General features: G+C 38.1%; 1 protein-coding gene across 1 annotated transcript; it reads left to right on the forward strand.

Moving 5' to 3' along the window:
- Nucleotides 1-808: 808 nt before the first annotated feature.
- On the forward strand, nt 809-16,878 carry LOC145775416 (U4/U6.U5 tri-snRNP-associated protein 1-like). The gene is made up of 14 exons (XM_082586708.1): nt 809-1,026; nt 3,605-3,989; nt 4,330-4,524; nt 4,979-5,157; nt 9,979-10,144; nt 10,645-10,746; nt 10,863-10,954; nt 11,117-11,264; nt 12,163-12,325; nt 12,728-12,886; nt 13,295-13,380; nt 14,516-14,672; nt 15,150-15,319; nt 15,749-16,878. Exons 1-14 carry the CDS (start codon nt 881-883, stop codon nt 15,914-15,916), a joined length of 2,316 nt encoding a protein of 771 aa, XP_082442834.1. The 5' UTR covers nt 809-880; the 3' UTR covers nt 15,917-16,878.
- The last annotated feature ends 3,453 nt before the right edge of the window (nt 16,879-20,331 follow it).

Here is a 20,331-nt window from a genome sequence, read left to right on the forward strand (position 1 = left end):
GGAATCGGACACATCAAGAGGCTCATCGCTTGGCTGTAAATCTACACCGTCTTTGCCGTTCGCAATGAAGTGTCCACGTTTTGCGGCTTTCGTGCTTTGATACCCACCCACACGCCTCTTTCGCAGAGCTCCATCGGGTGTTGACTATAAAGAGCAAATCTGTGGCATAACGACTAGGAGCAGGGCCGTAGCCAGACCGCAGAGCAAGGGGGGGCGAACTTTTTTTAGGGAGGGCCAAAAAATTAATTCATTATAATTGTAGCTGTTGCTCGAGAATGTTGGGATTTTGCCAGGGGGGGGCAAAATTTTTTTCGGGGGGGCAAGACCCCCTGGCCTCCGGCTGGCTACGGGCCTGCCTGGGAGGAATTTATAACCCTAACCTTACAAGCGCTCGTGTGGCCTCGGTATTTTTATTGCCGACGCTAATGCGCCATTCATGCATCTGCGTCGGCAATCATCTCGGCAATTGCCGATATTAATTTCGAAGACTGGGAAACTCTTTTCTTAATTAGAACAAAAATATCGAAAAGTATCGAAATATCGAGTATTTTTTCAAATATCGTATCGTTTTGTTTTTTTCAATATCGCCCAACACTAGTTGAAGTGTCTGTGAATTACTCAGGACTTCCAGTAGTAGCCATTATATAAGGAGAGCAGTCCTGACTCTTGGAAGTGCGTTGCGCAAGCGTACATCCCAAGAGACGAATCATCATTGCTTGATCTTGCAAAATCAGGCACTTTACCAATTGAGCTATCGTGCCTTGTCGTAGCTTGCATTGGTTTATATCAACATTTGTGTTTAGTTTTTAGTGGCATATTATAACAGTGTATCTTGTCTCAGTTTACTAACATAATTTAATTGAATTGCTGCAAATTAAGCATGGGTTCTAAAAAAGAACATAAGCACAAGAAGGAACACAAGCATCATCACAAACGCAAGCACAAACGTGCAAACTCTGATGAACGTAGTCCAGTTGACAGCAAAAAACGACGACGAGAGAAAGGTGAAAATGGAGAACGATCTAGGTAAATGTAACCTTGTGTGTTTTGTGACTTGTGTTGTGTTTATGAATATGGGCCTGTCTCTTTAGTGCCTGATGCAAATAAATAATAAATAAATAAATATGAAACAGTTTGACCGTTATGCATTCTTGGGTATCATACTGATAGGTATCAGTGCTTAACTGCTCAAGTTATTTTTTATATGCTTTACATTGTAGGCTACAAGTTGCTTCTGCCAGATATCGGTATTGTTTCATTGTTTGACGTCATACGGTAATTGCATAGGCCTCACTTGGTTCACTACTGCGAAAAATGTCAGAAAAAAGAAATTTACTTGGTGATGCTTTTGTAAGGATTCAGCCTTTTACAGAACGTTTGTGTTTCAAATATATTGAAAAAGAATTGTTGTAGAATAATTGAACATTTCCTCATATTTTATTTACTGGTACCTGTCAACCGGGTAACTTTGCTCAAAAACGATAGTTTTGTTTCATAAATTTTAAACTGCAAGTGATGAAAATCTGAAATCTGTCTTATCGTAACACTTGTAGTCTAACCTAGTTCGTACCTTGAACCATTCGTACAGTCAGTTCGTACCCTGAAAAGATCGAGAGAAAAAATTAAAAAAAGCCAAAGTCGCTGATCGCAGTTTAATAGCACAAAGCCGAAGTCGCTAATCGGAGTTTCCCCAAACAATTTGAAACAAACTCGAGGGTAAGGGTTAGCGGAAACTGCGGAAAAATGTTTGCGGAAACTGCGATCAGCGAGGGTTAGAGCATAGATTACTCTATGGTTACTTAGGGTAAAGGTTAGCGGAAACTGCGGAAAAATGTTTGCGGAAACTGCGATCAGCGAGGGTTAGGGTTAGAGCATTGATTACTCTATGGTTAGAGTTAGGGTAAGCGGAAACTGCGGTTAGGGGAAAATGCGGAAAAATGTTTGCGGAAACTGCGATCAGCGAGGGTTAGAGCATAGATTACTCTATGGTTACTTAGGGTAAAGGTTAGCGGAAACTGCGGGAAAATGTTTGTGGAAACTGCGATCAGCGAGGGTTAGGGTTAGAGCATAGATTACTCTATGGTTAGAGTTAGCGGAAAAACTGCGGAAAAATGTTTGCGGAAACTGCGATCAGCGGACTTCGGTTTTGAGCCATTTTTTCTCTCGATCTTTTCAGGAGGAAAATTTTAAAGTGATTGCGGAAACTGCGATCAGCGACTTCGGCTTTTTTTAATCTTTTTTCTCGATCTTTTCAAGGTACGAACTGACGGTCCGAACTGTTCATGGTACGAACTAGGTTGCATCCGATACTCCAGTCTAACCTATCTAATCAGACATTACTTCTTTGGAAGTGACTATTTTTCCACACTTAATGCCATGGTTACAATCAGGTGATGCCAGAGTTAAGATTAAAGTTAGGAAGGGTTAAGGTAAGGGTTAGAGTTCGGAATAAGATTAGGGTTTTGATCTTTGCCTAGGACTAAAAAAAATCTCCAAAATACAAGTTTTTGTTTTCAACAACTTTAAACTTTTCTCAAATTAGGGCATAATTCCTTATCTGGCAACACTATTGAGGCTATTATTACACAATATAGTGTAAATATAGCCACAGCCTACTTCTTTTCATAGCCTAGCTGCTGCCGGAAACAAATTATCCTGTGGTTATTATGTAAACAGAGTCATCCCGCCAGCAGGGTAACTTTGTTCATGTTTTAATTTTTTTTTTATATCCGGAGAAGACAAACTGGGGTTTGAAACATTTGTAGAAATGTTTGTTTTTGGTTTGAGAAAGTCTTTTTTGTTGCTTCATTTTTCCAGATGCGCGAGCTTGAGAACGTTTTTCAGGTATGTGGAAAACATAGTCCTGAATTTGAAAATGTGAAAGGGAACATAGAATATTTATTGTCATTTCAACAACTCGAACTCAGTCTTGAACTTGAAACTTGGGTTTTGCAACGGTGCTAGCAAGACATATACCTACTAAATAAACTACTATTCAGGCATGTCTTAAATCTTCAAGGTTTTGCCACCTTTTCCCATTCATTGAAATGCTGGGATTTTGACTATTGTAGCAAGAAGTATCTTTTTTGTTTTGTTCCAGTGACAAAAAGTAAAATGATTAATGAATTAGTCAATAAGCATGTTGCTTGTGCAGGGTGGCTCTTATTTTTGTTGTATTTCGTGTTAAGCCTGAAATCGTCCATGTATATACTGTGTTGAAGCAAACACAATGTACACAAAAAATGTTTTTTTTATTGCTGCGCACGATCGAATGAATGTGTCTATTCTCTGGAATGGCCCGTTTCGGCAACATTTGATTCAGAAAAATCTCATTTTGGAGAAAACCATTTCGGAGAATTTTCAAGAATTTGTAGGGATTATTTAGGTAGGTGGTTTTTGTGTTTACCTTTCCATATCCAATACTCATGCAAAAGGTTAGGCAATTATGAAGTGGTACGAATGCCACTGTTACGAGTGTTACGTATTAACATCAACGCGGTTGATGCAAGACCTGGTTGTATTTTAGTATCATTCAGAGATGTTTAGTGAAATAGTCTTCATTAAACAAACTATGTTGTTGATGTTTAAACATCTTTTATTGCAGTTCCAGGAAACATCGCAAGCATGTCGATGTGACAGGAGAAGCAAGTCCAGACGTGCAAAAGCAAGAGATCGTAGAGGAAGTTGCTGTTGAAGAGGAAGAAATCTATCTTCCTCGTGACGTCGACAACAAATCACCCGCTCAAGAAGCATCCAAACAAGGAGGTGGTGGAGATGAAAGTTTGAGCATTGAAGCAACAAATAAGCTTCGTGAGAAGTTGGGCCTGAAACCACTGAGCATTGGAAATGTATCGAACGATGGTGAGGTCAAGGCCGAGTTCGTTCATGCTCCCGCTGAAGACCTGTGGAAGAAAAAACAAGAAAAGGAACTTCGAGAAAAAATCCAAGCAAGAAAGGACAAACGCCTGGCTGAAAAAAAATTCTCCAAGGTACCTGTATATTGGAAATACTTCATAGTGTGGGTGACCAAATTTATTCATTATTTTAACTATTCAAAATAGCTTCATGCTTTTTGAACTTAATTTAAATATAATGTTTGACAAAGTGAGTGCAGAGAAACTTCACTGTTTTAACTTCAAATCTTCTGGCTTTCTGTTGAATACCATCTGCTCGAATTAACACAATATCATTCAATTACACATTGTACGTCTGTACCAGCCTTGAAGCAGTAGTGTGCTGTAGCTGCATTTTTCATTTTGTTAAAAGTAATCCACTGGTCTGGCATAAATTCTTAAAGCTTGAATTCAAAGCTTGCGAGTTTTGTGACAGGTGAAAACGCTTGGTGAAGAAGACGATGAGGAAAGCGCATTGTCGTGGGTACAAAGAAGCAAGAAACGTGAAACCACTATTAAAAAGGAGAAAGCGTTGGCTGCTGCTGGTGACGAGTTTGGACTTGGTGACCTTGTGAACTCTGAATTAGGAATTACTTCAAAAAAAAAATCTTACACAGAAAAAGATCTGAAGGTAAGGTTATTCAATTTCAGTTTTATTTTTATTTCTAACTATCCAAGGGAAAAATGTTACTTGCCGTAGCATAGTAAAGGCCTGGTAAAAGTTAAATGACAAAACTCGAACATTTAAGTCTGCTTGAAATCGAAATGATATGACTTATCAAGAAGAGCAAGGTAGGCAAAGAAAATCCGACAAAGATATGTCCTGTTATGCACAAAGCCTCTTCTAAACGCACCAGGCAGGGCAAGATATACAAGTAGCGTTGTATTATGGTGCTGTATTGTATGCTGGTATTACATACTTATGTGATATTGTGATAGCATACTTTGAGGTTAAATCAATGTGCAGCTGGTTGTGTTGTTTGTCGTTATTATTGACACATTTTAAAAGTTGCATAACTAGATAAGAAATGAAAATAAACTCAACCGCGTATTCTGTCTTAGTTATGCTGACAAACAATTTGCAGGGTATGAATGTTGAGCATTCCATCTCAAGCTTTAAGGAAGGAAAGAATGCCATCCTTGTCATCAAAGACAAAGAAATCCTTGCAAGTGACGATGAAGATGTCCTGCACAGCATCAATATTCAGGATAAAGAAAAAGCAGAAAAAAATCTCAACATCAAACGACGCGGCGCCGGTTACAAGTGAGACTCATGTGGTCGTTAAAGGGCATTTAAAATTCATTTCATTTTTTGTTGTTGGAAAAAACGTTGACTTTGGCGCCTTTTTGTCTCGCGCCGTTTTGTTCGCGCCTTAATGTCGTGGACCGAAAACTAAGTTCTCAAGTATCATGTTATGTGCTAAGGCTGACAAAATACGAGTATGTTGTATGAATGTATGGTCTATCAGTGATTCTCAAACTGTGTGTCGTTTATAATTTTAAAGGGCGTCGTGCATTTTTAACTGGTATTATGAAAAAAATAAAACTGTTGCGTTAAATATCGTTGTTTCAAAACAACTTGATGATTTAGATGCAATAATCAACTAATCATACTCTCTTCTTTTTCTTGAATACATATCTGTTAGAATTGTAAGTTTCTCAAAAGACAATTTTAGTAGCAGTTTTGCAACTCCTACTGAGATTTGATAAATATGTAGAAAGGAGCGTTCTTCTTGGTAGTCGGCAGAAGGCTGAGTACTCACCATAACAGCGAGCATTGCGATTCGCTAACCATAACGTTGTACCTTTCATGCTAGCCATTTAGACCAGTGGTTTTCAACCCTTTTCAACATGAGGGCCAACTTCAAAACTTAAACTTTGTAAAGGGCCGCAATAGGGTGGTCCAAAAAAAACTTTTTTTGTAAATGTTAATGTCTCACCCTAAAATATTGTTACCATTGATGAGAAAATGATATATGTGAATTTTCATAAAGATTGGTTGATATTTAGGGGTTGCTACCGGGGTTCAAAGTTTTGTCGTTTGCCCCCATTTTAACGTTTCGAGAGGATATGATATGATACGGTACAGTAAAAAATACGGTACAGTGCCATTGTATATTGCAATAAAAATACAGTTTAATAATTACTCTATGGTCTGTTTATAAACTCATGTGTCTGTATTACGAATTATACTAACTGGTGTACATGTACGAAATGTGCGACTTTGTATAAGGTAAAGGTGAGTCCCATACTTGAATACAAGCATCGAGGGATGAGGTTCTCATTATACTAAGCCTTCGGCACTAACGAGAGTAGGGTGGCCAGTTCCTTTCTCTCGGCCGCCTTTACTTCAGCAACTACGCCCACCCAATATATTATACCCTGGGTAGAGGTGGGCGTGGGCGGTGTTTGTCAACAACCAGTATAAGCCGGGAGTCAAACCAGGATTGCATAATTGGAAAGCGAGCGCGTCACCGCTGCGACTTTGTATACTTGTGTTTAAAATTCAGAGACTAAATTGGACATTCATTAACAGCTTTAGAATACAACAAATAAACTACATACAGGAATTATTGCGCGAGGGTCTTTCTACTGCAGTCTGGATATCGCTGACGGTGATCGGCGACGACACGCAAAAGATACTGTTTTTGTTCTTCGTCACATGTGTGTAATGTGTTGTATTCCGTGATCAACGCCACTCCACGCTCGGCAATGTCCCAACCGGGGTGCCAATTGCAATGCTCAAGGGTGCCGCGAGATATTTTAACTTTAACCCGTTAAGTGTGGAATTTATTTATTTATTTTAACTCTAATCCACAATAAGCCTTTGTTTTCTCGCCCAGGAATAACAGCGTGAAAGAGATTTTGAATCGTTGCTGTTTTTTCCATAAAAACGTTTGAAACGCATCATTATTGCCAGGTTTCATGATTTTATTTTGCGTTTCACGGCGCACAAAGTCAAATTGCAGTGATGGATTATCGGATTGTGTGACCCAGCACGATTATAAAATTGCACGATTGTTTGCGAACCACTATAAAATAGAAACTTTTGCATGGGGGATACCATACCTGCGCATACAAACACGATAGCCTACATAGCTAATCGAGAAAAGGCTAAGTTATAATTGATTTATTCTTTATACCAGTGCTCCGCAACCTTTATTTACTCACGGCACACTTAAAAACTCTTTAAAATTTTGCGGCACAATTCGGCCGACACATTTTCAAAATGTAAAAAATAACTATCATCTTTTTAATGAGATATTTGCGCTTGTTTCTTGCTTTAATAAAGTTAACAATTTGGATACAGTCATTCATTGTTTCTGTCAGCTCCCTTGTAAAATGTTTGATCATCAAGGCTTCCCTGTGTAAGCAGCAATACATAAGTTGAATGGCTGGATTTTGACGTTTTACCCATGCAGCTAAACTTCTTCCTTCGCCCACCATTGCTGAAGCACCATCTGTGCAAACGTTGATGCAGTTATTCCAATGGATACCATGGGTTATGAAAAACTCGTTGGTCACTCTAAAAATTTCCTGGCCAGTCGTTCGTTCCTGGCTGGAAGTTCTTTGCAAAATAATTAGGCTACTCGTTTGTTATGGACTCGCCATTGACAAAACGTTGGCTACTACACTTAATAGCTGTGCTTTCAATATTACGAAATTTTTCATTAAACACTGCTAACTGACAATTCAAAATGACCTAGCCTGACTTCTAAAAACGCACTACCACGTTAACCAGCCTTTTTTAAAACTAGGGCAGCCTTCCCATTGCGAAAACTTCAATGTGAGGCAAAAAAATCATAAATGCACTGTGGGAAGTCTAGCTAGAGTTTGAGTTGTCTTGCAGTGGTAAAGCGAGAATTTTTAAAACATAAAAACTCCTTTCTTTTCAAAAAGTATGTTCTGATGATAGTTATCCCGCGGCACACCGGTTGCGGAGCACTGCTTTATACTTATATGAATATATTTTGTGAATTGCTTTGCGATTACAATTGGGTCTCCAAATTAGTGGATTTTCCGTACAAACGAACATTAAAACTAAAAAAACGAGAACGACTGCTTATAGTCGAGGAAGAAATGTGGGTGGCTTTGTCGAATGTGCCTCGAGATATTAAGGGACTTGTGCAAGAAGTCAAGCCCAAATTTCACACTAAATTTTGAATAAATACATTTATTTATGCGCGCTATACTGTACAACTCATTCTGTGCTATTTCATACAGTTACTTGAAATACAGAAATCTCATAAAATTGACCCAGTTTTGCCAGGATGCCGCAAACTATTTATCTCTTCGATAGGGTGCCGCAAGGTCAAAAAGGTTGGGAACCACTGCTCTAAACCCTTGACAGCCTGTTTTAACCTAAAAGGAGGACTTTCTGATGATTACCCTTTTAGGGTGAAACAGGCTGTCAAGGGTTTAGACAGTGGTTCTCAACCTTTTCTGAGTCATGGCCCCCCAGACTGTGGCTCTAAAAGACCATGGCCCCCTTGAGCAAAATAAAAATGTATTTGTTTAAAGAACAATGAAACGAAATCAATAAAAACAGTTAACGAATGATTAAATGATTTAATGCTTTCTTTTTCGTAATAGACTACGCTAGTAAATCAAGCGTATCCTTAATTGTTACGTTACAATCACAAAAGATGATGCAACATGCGGTGAGATAGAACATATGATGAAAAAACATGCTTTTAGCTAGCTTTACGATACTAACACCTACATGAGTGTTTTTTGTGTCACAATTCTGTTATAATTCATCAATACATGTTATAATTTATTAATGAAGCTTTTTATCGTGGCTCCCCTGAGAACGCTCTGTGGTCCCCTTGGGGGGCCGAAGGCCACGGTTGAGAACCCCTGGTTTAGAGGGTAATAACTATGTATGTACTATGTATATTAGTTTACATCATGTACATTTGTACATGTAGTTTATTTACTGTCTTCTAAAGCTGTTATTGATTGTCAAATTTAGTCTCTGAACTTTAAACACAAGTATACAAAGTCGCACATTTTGTATATATATGTAGACCAGTTAGTATAATTCGTAATACAGACGTACATGAGTTTATAAACAGACTATATAGAGTAATTATTAAACTGTATTTTTCTTGCAATATGCCATGGCACTGTACCATATTTTTTACTGTACCGTATCATATCATATCTGTATCACATCCTCTTAAAACGTTAAAATGGGGGCAAACGACAAAACTTTGAACCCCGGTAGCAACCCCTAAATATCAACCAATCTTTATGAAAATTCACATATATCATTTTCTCATCAATGGTAACAATATTTTAGGGTGAGACATTAACATTTACAAAAAAAGTTTTTTTTGGACCACCCTAGGCCGCAACTAACGAAATGCAATTTAATGTGAACCTTGATGTTGGCTTTGACTTTTAATAAGTCTGCCAAAACAAAAGGGTAGCCTAATGTTGAATTATGCAATACTCAAAAGCTCGTTAAAATGAACTTTCGTCAATCGGTGGTAATATTTGGATTTTTAATACCAACAATTAAATGTAATGGTAAAGTCTTACCTGATTGCCCTGATAAACACAGCTAGTTGCTCTGTATCCGTTGTTAGGAGAAACGTTATTTTAAGACATTTTCTTTGTTACCACGTAAATTATGTGATAACCATGTATTCTCGCCATTTTGGGCAGCTAGCAGAAGTAATATTTTTTGCTGCATTGATGAGGGCCGCAGGAAGAATGGGTGAGGGCCGCGATTGAGAATCACTGATTTAGACTATCCAATCAACTCTATGTTTCTCGGCAGCCGATGGTGCAGTAACAAGAATTGTCAGCGATGGACACTCGTTTCGCCCATAAAATTTAGTACAGTAAAAAAAATACATACAAGCTTGCACATTCTTTCAGTGTGTTCTTCACTTTGCTGTTTTTATAAGTAACACTTTTAATAGAGGAGTTTTAACATTAACCCAATTCACCGTTGGTGGGTCACAAAAAACAGTGCGTCGCAAGGGAAAAAGTTTCAGAACCACTGGTCTATGTGGTTTAAGATTGTTGACTACGCGTTGGAAAGAGATATGATAGATTTCATGCCATATTTCAGAGCGTATGAGGAGGAAGAGGTTGATGACATGGGATTTTTTAAATCCAAGTCTGTGCTTGGAAAGTATGATGAGGAGATTGATGGAGAGGAGTCTGCTAAATTTACCATCGGTGAACGGGGACGCATTGATACCACGTGGGAACAACAGAAGGAGTCAATGAAGCAGGTGATGCGACGGGATATTTTACAACATTTTTGTGTTGCAGTGTTCTAACGTTTATGTTTACGCTAGGTATCATCCTTAACATCAGGAGGTAACCTAGTAGCATATAGTCACCAGAAAAACGCAAGTCACTTTATTTATCAAATGCCTGGTGAACAGTTTCGCTCTGTTTTTATGTTTTTAATTTAAGCATTTTTATGACTTTGTATTCTGCTTTACTGTTTTTTTTTAATTTTTGTGTTAACAAATGAACAGTTTCCTTCTGTTAGTGGTTTGAATATGTTGTGCTTTAAATGGAGTAAAAACACTCATATTGCACTTTGTTTTAATGACTCTAGTATTGTGTTGAAGAATTTAAGACTTCCATCTCTGCGTTGTAAAGTGTATTTCACGGCGATGAAAATTTCAATGTTCACATATCTTTGCATACCTAGGTGAAATCACGAATATGCAATTTCTTGTTTGTCGTTTGTATCAAACACCGTCACCACTTTTGATTGCAGGAAATTCGAGCAAAAGGAGAGAGTCTTGCGCTTCCTCCGCTCCGGCTGGCATCTGAGTACTTAACTGCGGACGAAATGAAGTTTAAGAAAAGGAAAAGAAAGGTCGGTTATTGCTGTAGCAACTTTACAAAAAGTATTGAATGTTTTATGTATCAACGAAATAATCATACCGCTCATGTTTATGGCGATAACAGCTTTATAATATTTACAAACTGCAGGTAAAGAAAGTTCGCAAACGAGAAGCATTGAAGGTGGATGACCTTCTTCCCCTGCCTGGTGATGCCGTGGAAAGGCAAGATCACGGCTCCAGGTGATAAAGATCAATCAGTTTGTGATTGTGGACGTGTATTTTTAAGAGCAATTGCTGTGGTTTTAGAAAAAGCTTATATAAACCACAGAAATAAGTGCTGCCACGTGAGTCAATAAGTGCAGTCAGTGTTGCCAAAATCAAACAGACATTCTTTGCTATCAGGTCAAAGCAAGGCAAGATTCCCGGATGGGATGAAGGAGTAGAAATTACCAAGACTGAGTACAACCAAGCCGAAGAAATACAAGAAAACAATGTCATTGATGACGAAGATGACGCTGTTGATGAACTACAAAGAGCCCTCGAAAAATCAGTAAGTTATTTGTTAAATGCGTTATATTTTAGTAATTCTACGTAATTGTCAATGCTGACGATGAAGTGTTGGTAATATGAGACGTTGTCACACAAAGTAACCTATCACATCCGTCACTGTCTACTTAAAGTAGGCTATGCTAGATCAGTTTATTGATTGTCAGTTAGATTTGTGGCCCTCTGAAGGCTTACGATGTTTTTCGAAAACATTTAACTTTTTTCAACCATGCCAGGCTGTATAAAGTTGATATGCATTTTTAGGGCTACGTTGGTTGAGCCTTTTGTGCTAAGCAAAACCTAACATGAGTGCTCCTGCTTGGCGGTTCTTCAATCTCAAAACGTGACTTGCATGTAATCAATAAATGGCTGAGGTATTGTTTTGTAGTTCAGACCAGTCGTCAAGATATTGCAAGGAGGATCATTGTATGAAATTTCTAAAATTGTTAAAAAATCTGCCCGAAAGGTTTATAGTGCTTTGAGATGTTTGTTTGCTTTGATAAAATGAATTGAGTATCACTGCAGTGCATACTTGAGCACTGCTTTGTATTTGACAAATAAAATCTATATATATAAGACTAATATAAGTGTTTCTCGGCAGTCGAGTGTAGCAAGAATTGACAGCGATAGACACTTGTTTTGCCCATGAGGATAGGCTCATCAGTATCGCACCACTAATTCATGCCACATAGTTCTCAACCGCTGCTTTTTCAGTCAATTGAATTCTTACCTTTGTGGAAAAAAGTAAAAACTGTTGTATTCGCCTTCCGTAAACCCATTCCATGGAAGCGAAGTATTAAACAAAAACTAACATAAAAACGAAATTATGATAGTTTCCTGATTGATGTATGTTCTGTTCGACCAATCGTATCCGCTCAAAATAACAACGTTTTCAATTGCAGAGACGAGCTAAAGCAAAGCAGTCAAGTACCCTGGAAGATGACGTAGCCCTGAAGGTCGCTGAGAAAGTGGAAGCCCTCTCGAAAGCAAATCTGGAAAGGCCCGACAAGCAATTCTCTAATACGATTTATCTCAATGCCACTGATGAGTTTTGTAGACAACTCGGTGAGACCTGCTTTAAACCACTTTTAGACGATTTTGTTTGTAGGCAAACTCATTTAACAGATCTCTTTATACTCTGTCTGTGCTTCGTATGGGTGAACTGTGCGGTGAAATCATCCCGTCTTTATATCTTGCTGGGTGAAATCTCATTAATATCAAAACTGGCTAAAAAAAACTTGATATTTATGTTGCAGTTACATTACAATTAAACCTCGTTGTAATGACATGCACCTTGGTCGATAGGGCGAAATGCAGTGGGAGAAGTCTGCTTCAGCGTAGTGCGTGGCCTTTTTTGTAGTCAACGGAGGCAGTATCTTGACCAGGCTATTCTTATGGTTGAGGAGTTAAGCGTGATTTTTATGCCAATACTGCAACATAACTGCATTTGTATCCCTACGATTACAGGAGCTCAAATGCCCGTGAAGGAGCGTGCTCCTGAAGATGACATACAGGACGTTGAGATGGACATTGAGAACGAGGAAGAGCAAACATCACTGGCACAATGGAGTTCCGTTATTCCTGGGGAAGAAAGAACCGAAAAGTCTACGAACCCCGAAATGGAGGGTAAGTGGATAATGTTAGAAATGTATTTAAATGTGGTTTTAAGCAAATGTTTTTCACTGTTACTTACTGTGCTCTGTCTAATTTTAATATCGAGAGACAATTTCCAATCCAATAGTTCTTGTAGCCCCTTGCCCGTTCTGCTGCATTGATGCATTCAAATTGTCATGGAAAACTTATCCCTCCCGAACTCTCTTCCGAGCGACATATCTTCCTTCAATCTGCTCTTTCTTTAAGGAAAACACCGCCAACATGTGATGTGAAAAAAAACTCTCTACCCGAAGACTTAAACGATATTGACTCCACATTATTCCACTCGATTTTGACAGCGAGTTGCCTTGTGATTTTTTGCAGCTGTATTTCAAACATGAAATCTTCAGAAAAGTTAGTATCATATTTTTGTATGTACAGACCACGCCCCAATAGAAGCCGAACCTCTTGCAGCTAATGGTTTGATGGGAGCATTGCAACTCGCTCAACGAAAGGGATATCTCAACGTGAGTGTACCCACTGATATTTTTAATTATGATCTTGGTTAAGGCAGTGGTTCCCAACCTTTTTGGGCTTACGGCACCTAAGAGAAGAGAAAAATATTTTGTGGCACCCCTGCAACAGTTTGTTGGAACAAACCTTAACCGTTTCATACCAAATACTTTGAAAAATGGTATTCATAATCATAGCTTCTCTGCTTGACTTTTAGCTCTAATGTAGTGTGGAGAAAAGTGGACACGTTCGCTTGTTATGCCTTTAGGAAAGCAAATTACTAATAACAACATCAGAAATTAATACAAATAAAGTAACATAGCAGTTTTACTTGGAGAATGAATGCCACTCTGAAACAGCATTTTGAAAAGAAAGCAAATTAGGCTATAGTTTAATTATTTCAAAGTCAGTGTGGAATTTGTTCTTAGTTTTGCGTTAATATCCCATTTAGCCTATATCTGGGCGCACATTCAATGAAACTAATCTCATTCCTTTTAATTTTTATGTTTTGATGTTTGTCAAAACGAAAATCCAATTTCGCATTGGTATGATGTGGAAAACTAGTAAAATCACCAATGCCTTTTCTCCAATGCAAGGATAGACCTATTTATTTCGAATTTTTATCCAGAACTCACAAAGCAACACCTTCCTGTGTATCAGCTTCATACTTCCCTCGTTACGCATGTCTGTTTGTTTTTCTCCCTCTTTGAAGTTCAAAATAGCATGAGAGTCCGGTGATGAAAATGGATCTCTTACCCATGCATTATTTTCTGTTCACATCTTTGGAAAATAATTCTCAAAGTTTTCTACAAAGATTCAAGATGCTGTGTAATTAATGGAAGAATTTCTTTGTTTTTTGTTTTGGAAGTATTGAAGATAGATAAAAAATGAATATGAGAAATAGTTCGCGGCACCCCAGAGTATTATAAATGGCATCCCAGGGTGCCGCGGCACCCCGGTTGGGAACCACTCGGTTAAGGTTTTACAAAAATAATTGGTAATGCACTTCAAGGACCCTTTTTCACTAAACATAATTTTTTTTGTACGATTTGCACGATTTACTGGGATTATCTTCTCAACTAAACTGATTTCCCTTGCAATTGATATGGTCCGACTGAGCGGGGTTGACTGTAATTTAATTTTTTGCAGTACGAGGAATCACTGAAAGGGAGTTCGACCGTTATAACCAATGCCAACAGCCACTTGCAAGCGAAGAATTATTCGATAGAAGATAAAAACGCTGTAGACTACCTGGATAAATACGCACACGAGAAGTACACCAAAGACAGGAGCCGATACGAAAGAGGTATGATGGGCTTTTGGTGGCTTGCTTTTTTCAAACAATCCCCTGCAATATCTTAGCAAACGACTTTCCTTTCTGACAACAATTGGAAGTTATTATTTCTATAGTCGCCAAATCCACGCTTGGTTGAGGTTAATTTCTGTGAAATTTTGATTTAATAATATTAGCTTGTTTTTGCTTTCAAAAATTATACAACGTTAGAGATCTGTAAATACTTTTAGTAGCAACAATGGCAAAACTGTAACATTGGTGGTATAGTCCCTTATAGGCTTTGTTTCCACTGGCCAGTGTACTGCGGAGTTTACAGATTGACTGCATAATGCAAAGTGCTGTTAAATAATTAGAAATGAACTAGTGAACTTCATTACTGCACCCTTGTGTTACGCGTTTTGAGGAATTTGTTCTTAATTGCTTTGAAAAAATGATTGCAAAAATTAACCTGTTTCCCATTGATATCGAAAACAAGTTTTTTTCGTGCAGGAGCCACCTCAGATTTTGTTGAGAAAAAAGATTATAAACCAAAAGTCGCAATAGAATACGTGGACGACCGAGGACGAAATCTTTCAGCTAAGGAAGCGTTCAGAAAGCTGTCCCATCGATTTCATGGAAAAGGATCCGGAAAATCAAAGCAGGAAAAGAGAATGAAAAAGGTAGGGACGGTACATTACGGGACGCGCAACTCCGTTGTTCCTGCAACATTAGAAGGGTCAATTGCAAATTTGACATTTTTTTTACGCTTTAATGCAGGCTTGCTTTCAACTAAAAACCTTAAATTACTTTAAAACCAACTTAACTCTTCTTACATAACCCATAAAAAGTAAAATATTTTGTAAATTAGAAAAAAACGTAACCCTTCTAGTGTTGCGGATAAGCCAAAAGCGGATGAAGTTTCGCATCCCTATGATCTACAATCCCTAGAAAAAGGTCTTGAAAACTGGCGTAGTTTACAGAATCTGAACCAAGTGTAGATTTTCATAAAAAAAGTTGTTTTAACTGAGAAATTGTATTTCTAAAATTACAATATTCCACCAAGTTTTAACGCGACAATGGGATAATGCATTCCACTTTATGCTTTGCAGATATTAGAAGAAGACACGATGAAGCATATGAGTTCCACGGACACTCCCCTCAACACCGTGGCAATGATGAAGAGCAAACTCCGCACAGAATCAAGTCCTTATATTGTTCTCAGCGGCGCTGGAAAGACGTTAATGGGCGGCGGTGGAAACGCCTTGTCCAAAAAATGAACTTAGTAGAAACCGACGCAAGCCATTGATTGTGGGAATCTACGTCATTAATGCGATCATACAAAACTTAAAATGGCGTCAATTGGGGTCGGTTTTTCAAGCTGGGCATAACTGTTAGTGGGTTCGACGAAGGAGCACGCGCTGGACTGGAAGCTTCGAAGCTGAATTGCCAAAGCAACAGCTTTCTGTCGCAAACGGTGTACTGTACCTGCATCAGAATCGTGCAGCTGATTATCGTCGTTTCAAAATGCTGGCACCGATATTTCAGCCGGTTCGCACACTACTCTGCTGATGAAATGACAATATAGAAACGTCGTTCTTTCAAGTTTCGCCTTGTTTACTGAGTTACCGTACGCGATTCTTGTCCATTCGGTGAAACCATGCGGAAGAACAATTTGTTGACAACATGAGTTGCAAGCACGGCTGTGGAGTCGAGCGAAAATTATACAACTCTTCAGTTTGTAACTGGCCGGCTCGTTGACAGATTATTTTTAATTTTTTTCTTTTTTCATTTTTTTTAATTTCACTAAAGTTGTGGTCGAAATTGAAATGGCGACTTTCAACAAACTAACAAGAACAATCACTTCTCTTTTATGGTGCAATTTTAAAGCATCAAACGGAAAACAATAAACAATGTTTTGCAAAAAGATTGTAAACAAAAATTTTATTGTTCATCGTTTTATATCAAGTTGGAGTAGGCCTTTTTTTAACGACTCCGGACACGCCGAACTCCCTTCGACTCCACCGTTCTGGTTGCAAGCCAAAACTTTAAATCCAACAGCCGAGCTTAGATCTGTGAATTGAAGGTCTGCTAAGCGTACAAGTTGGAGATTCTTGAAGAGGTTATCTCCGTTTCAAAATGTATGTTTTGTCGCTGAAATATAAAATGTAGGCCTATCCCCAGAGCGTAAAATTTTTGTCACGACATTTTCTGTGCAGATGAACCAAGTGCAGCTCTGAAGGCAAAAATACAAAATGACCAGCGACCACGCTATTTCATGAACGGTTTGGATTTTTGATCTGCTCAAAACCAGTAATTGTTAGCTAACTAGTAACGAAAAAATAGTTGTAGGCTATTAGGAGCTGTCCGTAGTTAAGGAGGAGGGGGGATGCAAATTGCAAACAGGGGGAGAGTGGAGAAAAAAATCATCTGATCCCGCGATGCCATACCGATTTCACAACCAGGTTTCGTATCTAATTGCGATACTTGAAGCGGTTCAGATACGCTCAAAAAATTAGCAGAGATGTCCATTTCAGGATAACGGATCAGAAACTGATAACTAACTGATATGATGAAGTCAAAACTTGGGCATAAGAGTTCCAAAAGATATTCATAGTAGAACACAGCATTGGCCTAGGAAATCCAACACGTTGGCATAAAAGTCCAAAACAAGAGCATAAGAGATCTAAAACTTGTTCGGCACCCTGGGTAGAGGTAAGCGGTGTTTTTCAACAACCAGATTAAGTCGGTCCTAGAAATTAAAGTTATTTTTCTTTGATATTTTTTAGTAGATTCTTTGTTTACTTAACTTGATTTAAAACACTTTGGTTGGTTTTTCTGGCAGTTCAGGAAATTCTCTGCATTTTTCGCCATGCTCACATTTCAAATCCGTTTGTTCTTTTAGTCATTCTTTTTTTGATTCTCCAAATTCTGAATTAATTAACAAGTTCATAGGAGATCCGAAACATGGGAATCAGAAATCCTCTAAAATTTGTTCTCATTATACTAAGTCGTCGGCACCCTGGGTAGAGGTAAGCCGTGTTTTTCAATAACCAGATGAAGTCCTGAGTCAAATCATCATTGCATGTTTAGAAAGCGAGCGCCTTATCCGAGGCGCTAAAGCACCGCTTGGGCAAACCTTGTGCAATGTGGATAAAAGATATAATAGGGCAAAGTGGGGCGTGTTGTCACAATTTTTACAAATCAGCATATATCTCGTTCTGTACCAATGGTATCGAGATGCTTGAAAGAGGTATCATTCGACTTCTTTTAGCTACAGCTAAAGTTTTTCTGGATTATTTTGTTTTTACATAAATGCATGTTTAATGCAAGTAAATGGGCTGTGACAACACGCCCCACCTCGGGGCGTGTTGTCACAGAGCATGGGGCGTGTTGTCACAAAATTTCTGCACATGCTTTATGACTAAAATATGACAGAAACCAACAAAAAATGGTTTTAATAAAGGCTGAACGAATAAAAAAATATGCAAAATGCAAAAAAATTTAATTTACAACGTATTGGTAAAAATTTTGTGCCCATTATCAAAAACAATAAAAATGTCAACTTGAGAATTATGTGTCACTATCGAATAATCTGTGTATCATTATCTAATATTAATTTTTATTTCCTAAAAAAGCGTTGTATTTTAACAAATACGCATATTACCTCGTTGTATAAGCATAAATAATTTTTTATGTTTCTTAATATTAAAAATGCACACCACGGGGCGTGTAGTCACGGCTGTGACAACACGCCCCGTGGTATGAAATTACGTGGTTTCAACAACCATGTGCACATCTCTACTTGCATGTCTTATCTGTTTGGTATGATGAAAAAAGCAGGCGTAAAGCAAACGAATGCCATCTTTCCTGATCAGTTATGATCATACCTTAGTTTGCCAGACCATTTTTTAGTTTAGTTATAAAACCTGATTTTGCCCAAAATTCAATGGCACTCCTCATAATTTCTGCTGTGGTGACAAATTTATTAACCTTCACTGCTTGTACGAAAGAGAACTGAAAACTATGCCTTCCATTGAAAACTCGTAGTTATACGCTTGGGTTATCACATGGAAATCGTGCTGTGACAACACGCCCCTGTGACAACACGCCCCACTTTGCCCTACTACTGTAGTGCATAAAACATCTAAAAAAATAGGCATAACAGATCCAAAACATGAGAACAAGAGGTCAAATGCATGGGTGTGGGAGATCCAAAACATGAGCAAAACAAATACAGTAGGCTACACAAAGTAAGAGCATAAATGATCGAAAACTTGGACATCAAAGGTCCAAACTTGGGCATAGTAGATCCAAGATTGGGCATATGAGATATACAGTAGGCCTATTAGTCCAGTCGTTGAAGCGAAAAGAAGGGTCGAACCTTGACTTAATTGGTGTAAAGCTGAAACTTTGCACATTGCTTCTGTTGATTATGTACATTGACCAAAAAAAAATCCCCGTGAAAATCTTTTGGTGAAAAAAAGTTATCCGCTTTTTTTGAAAATCCGCCAATTTTTTTCTCAAATTGGCGGATAAACAAACTTTTCAAACAAAAATTTAAAAACAAAAAAAAATTTCTACAAAAGGTTTTCCAAAAGGTTTTTTCTAGTAGGCCTATTTAGGCTATCATCAAGAATAATATATTAAAAATCTAGGAGAATCAGAGCACCGGAAAGTTGTCATTTTCAAGATGGCCGACAAAACAGTGTAATGACAATAATTCACTTAATATTCATGCTAGAGCTTTAATTCTGGCGTCTATCCCTAAGTTTAAGGTGGTAAAGAATTCATTAAAACAATTGAAAATGAAATTAACTCATTAGTTTAATGGAAAGACTTATATGAAACAAAACCAATAACGTGAAACATTGGCAGTACAGGAATGGCAGACCACTTATTAAGTTATTTACATTCAGTTGAATACTGAAAAGTTTGGGTGTTCATTAGGACAATTATCGCTTCTAGTAGGGGAGATGTGGGACCTATCGGACAAAATTGACCTAACTCCTATTATTTCTAATTTTTAAAGCGGTGTTGAATGTTCTTATGTGTTTTTGTTTACTTACATTTATAACGAACTCATACTGACCCATAGACAGCGGTTCCCAATAATAACAGTAATTTTATTTACATATGAAAAAGATGACTCAAATGTCCGAAGGGTCCCCACCGGTGGGGATCTTTCGGACACAGGGTGGGGACCTTCCGGACATAAAAAAATGAAGTAAAATATCATGAAATAATATTTTTACAACTTTAACAATTGCCGATGTTCCAAAAACTGTGAAGATTGGCTATATAAAAATCGTCTTCAGAACACGATTTTACTTACAACCCGTAGCCTACAAAGCCAGATCAGCCCCAAACCTAAAAACTTCACGTAGTCGTTTCGTAGTGGCAACTGGGATGGTTTGGGAAACACTTAAACAATGTTATTCAACGTAACTGATGCTGCATCTACTTCTTCAGGAAAGTGAAAGCTGTCTTTGATCTTCTGTAATCGTTTCACAAAATTTACCTCAAAACCACCATCTCCATCAGGCCCGGCAAAGATTTTTCCGATAAAATTTCTATGTTTTCCCTCTGATGAAAAATCTTTAATGACTGCAAAATCTCCAACTTCCACCTTGTGCTCCAAAGAAGGTGGATCACTTGAGATTTCACTTATTCCACTTAAGATAGAATCATTGTC

Source organism: Aplidium turbinatum, chromosome 8 (assembly GCF_918807975.1).
Source record: "Aplidium turbinatum chromosome 8, kaAplTurb1.1, whole genome shotgun sequence".
Classification (NCBI taxonomy): domain Eukaryota; kingdom Metazoa; phylum Chordata; class Ascidiacea; order Aplousobranchia; family Polyclinidae; genus Aplidium; species Aplidium turbinatum.

Coding starts and splice junctions, on each gene's coding strand:
- LOC145775416 (XM_082586708.1), top strand. CDS start 881: ATGGGTTCTAAAAAAGAACATAAGCACAAGAAGGAACACAAGCATCAT. Junction 4,525..4,978: donor ACACAGAAAAAGATCTGAAG/GTAAGGTTATTC, acceptor AACAATTTGCAG/GGTATGAATGTTGAGCATTC. Junction 10,747..10,862: donor TTAAGAAAAGGAAAAGAAAG/GTCGGTTATTGC, acceptor TACAAACTGCAG/GTAAAGAAAGTTCGCAAACG.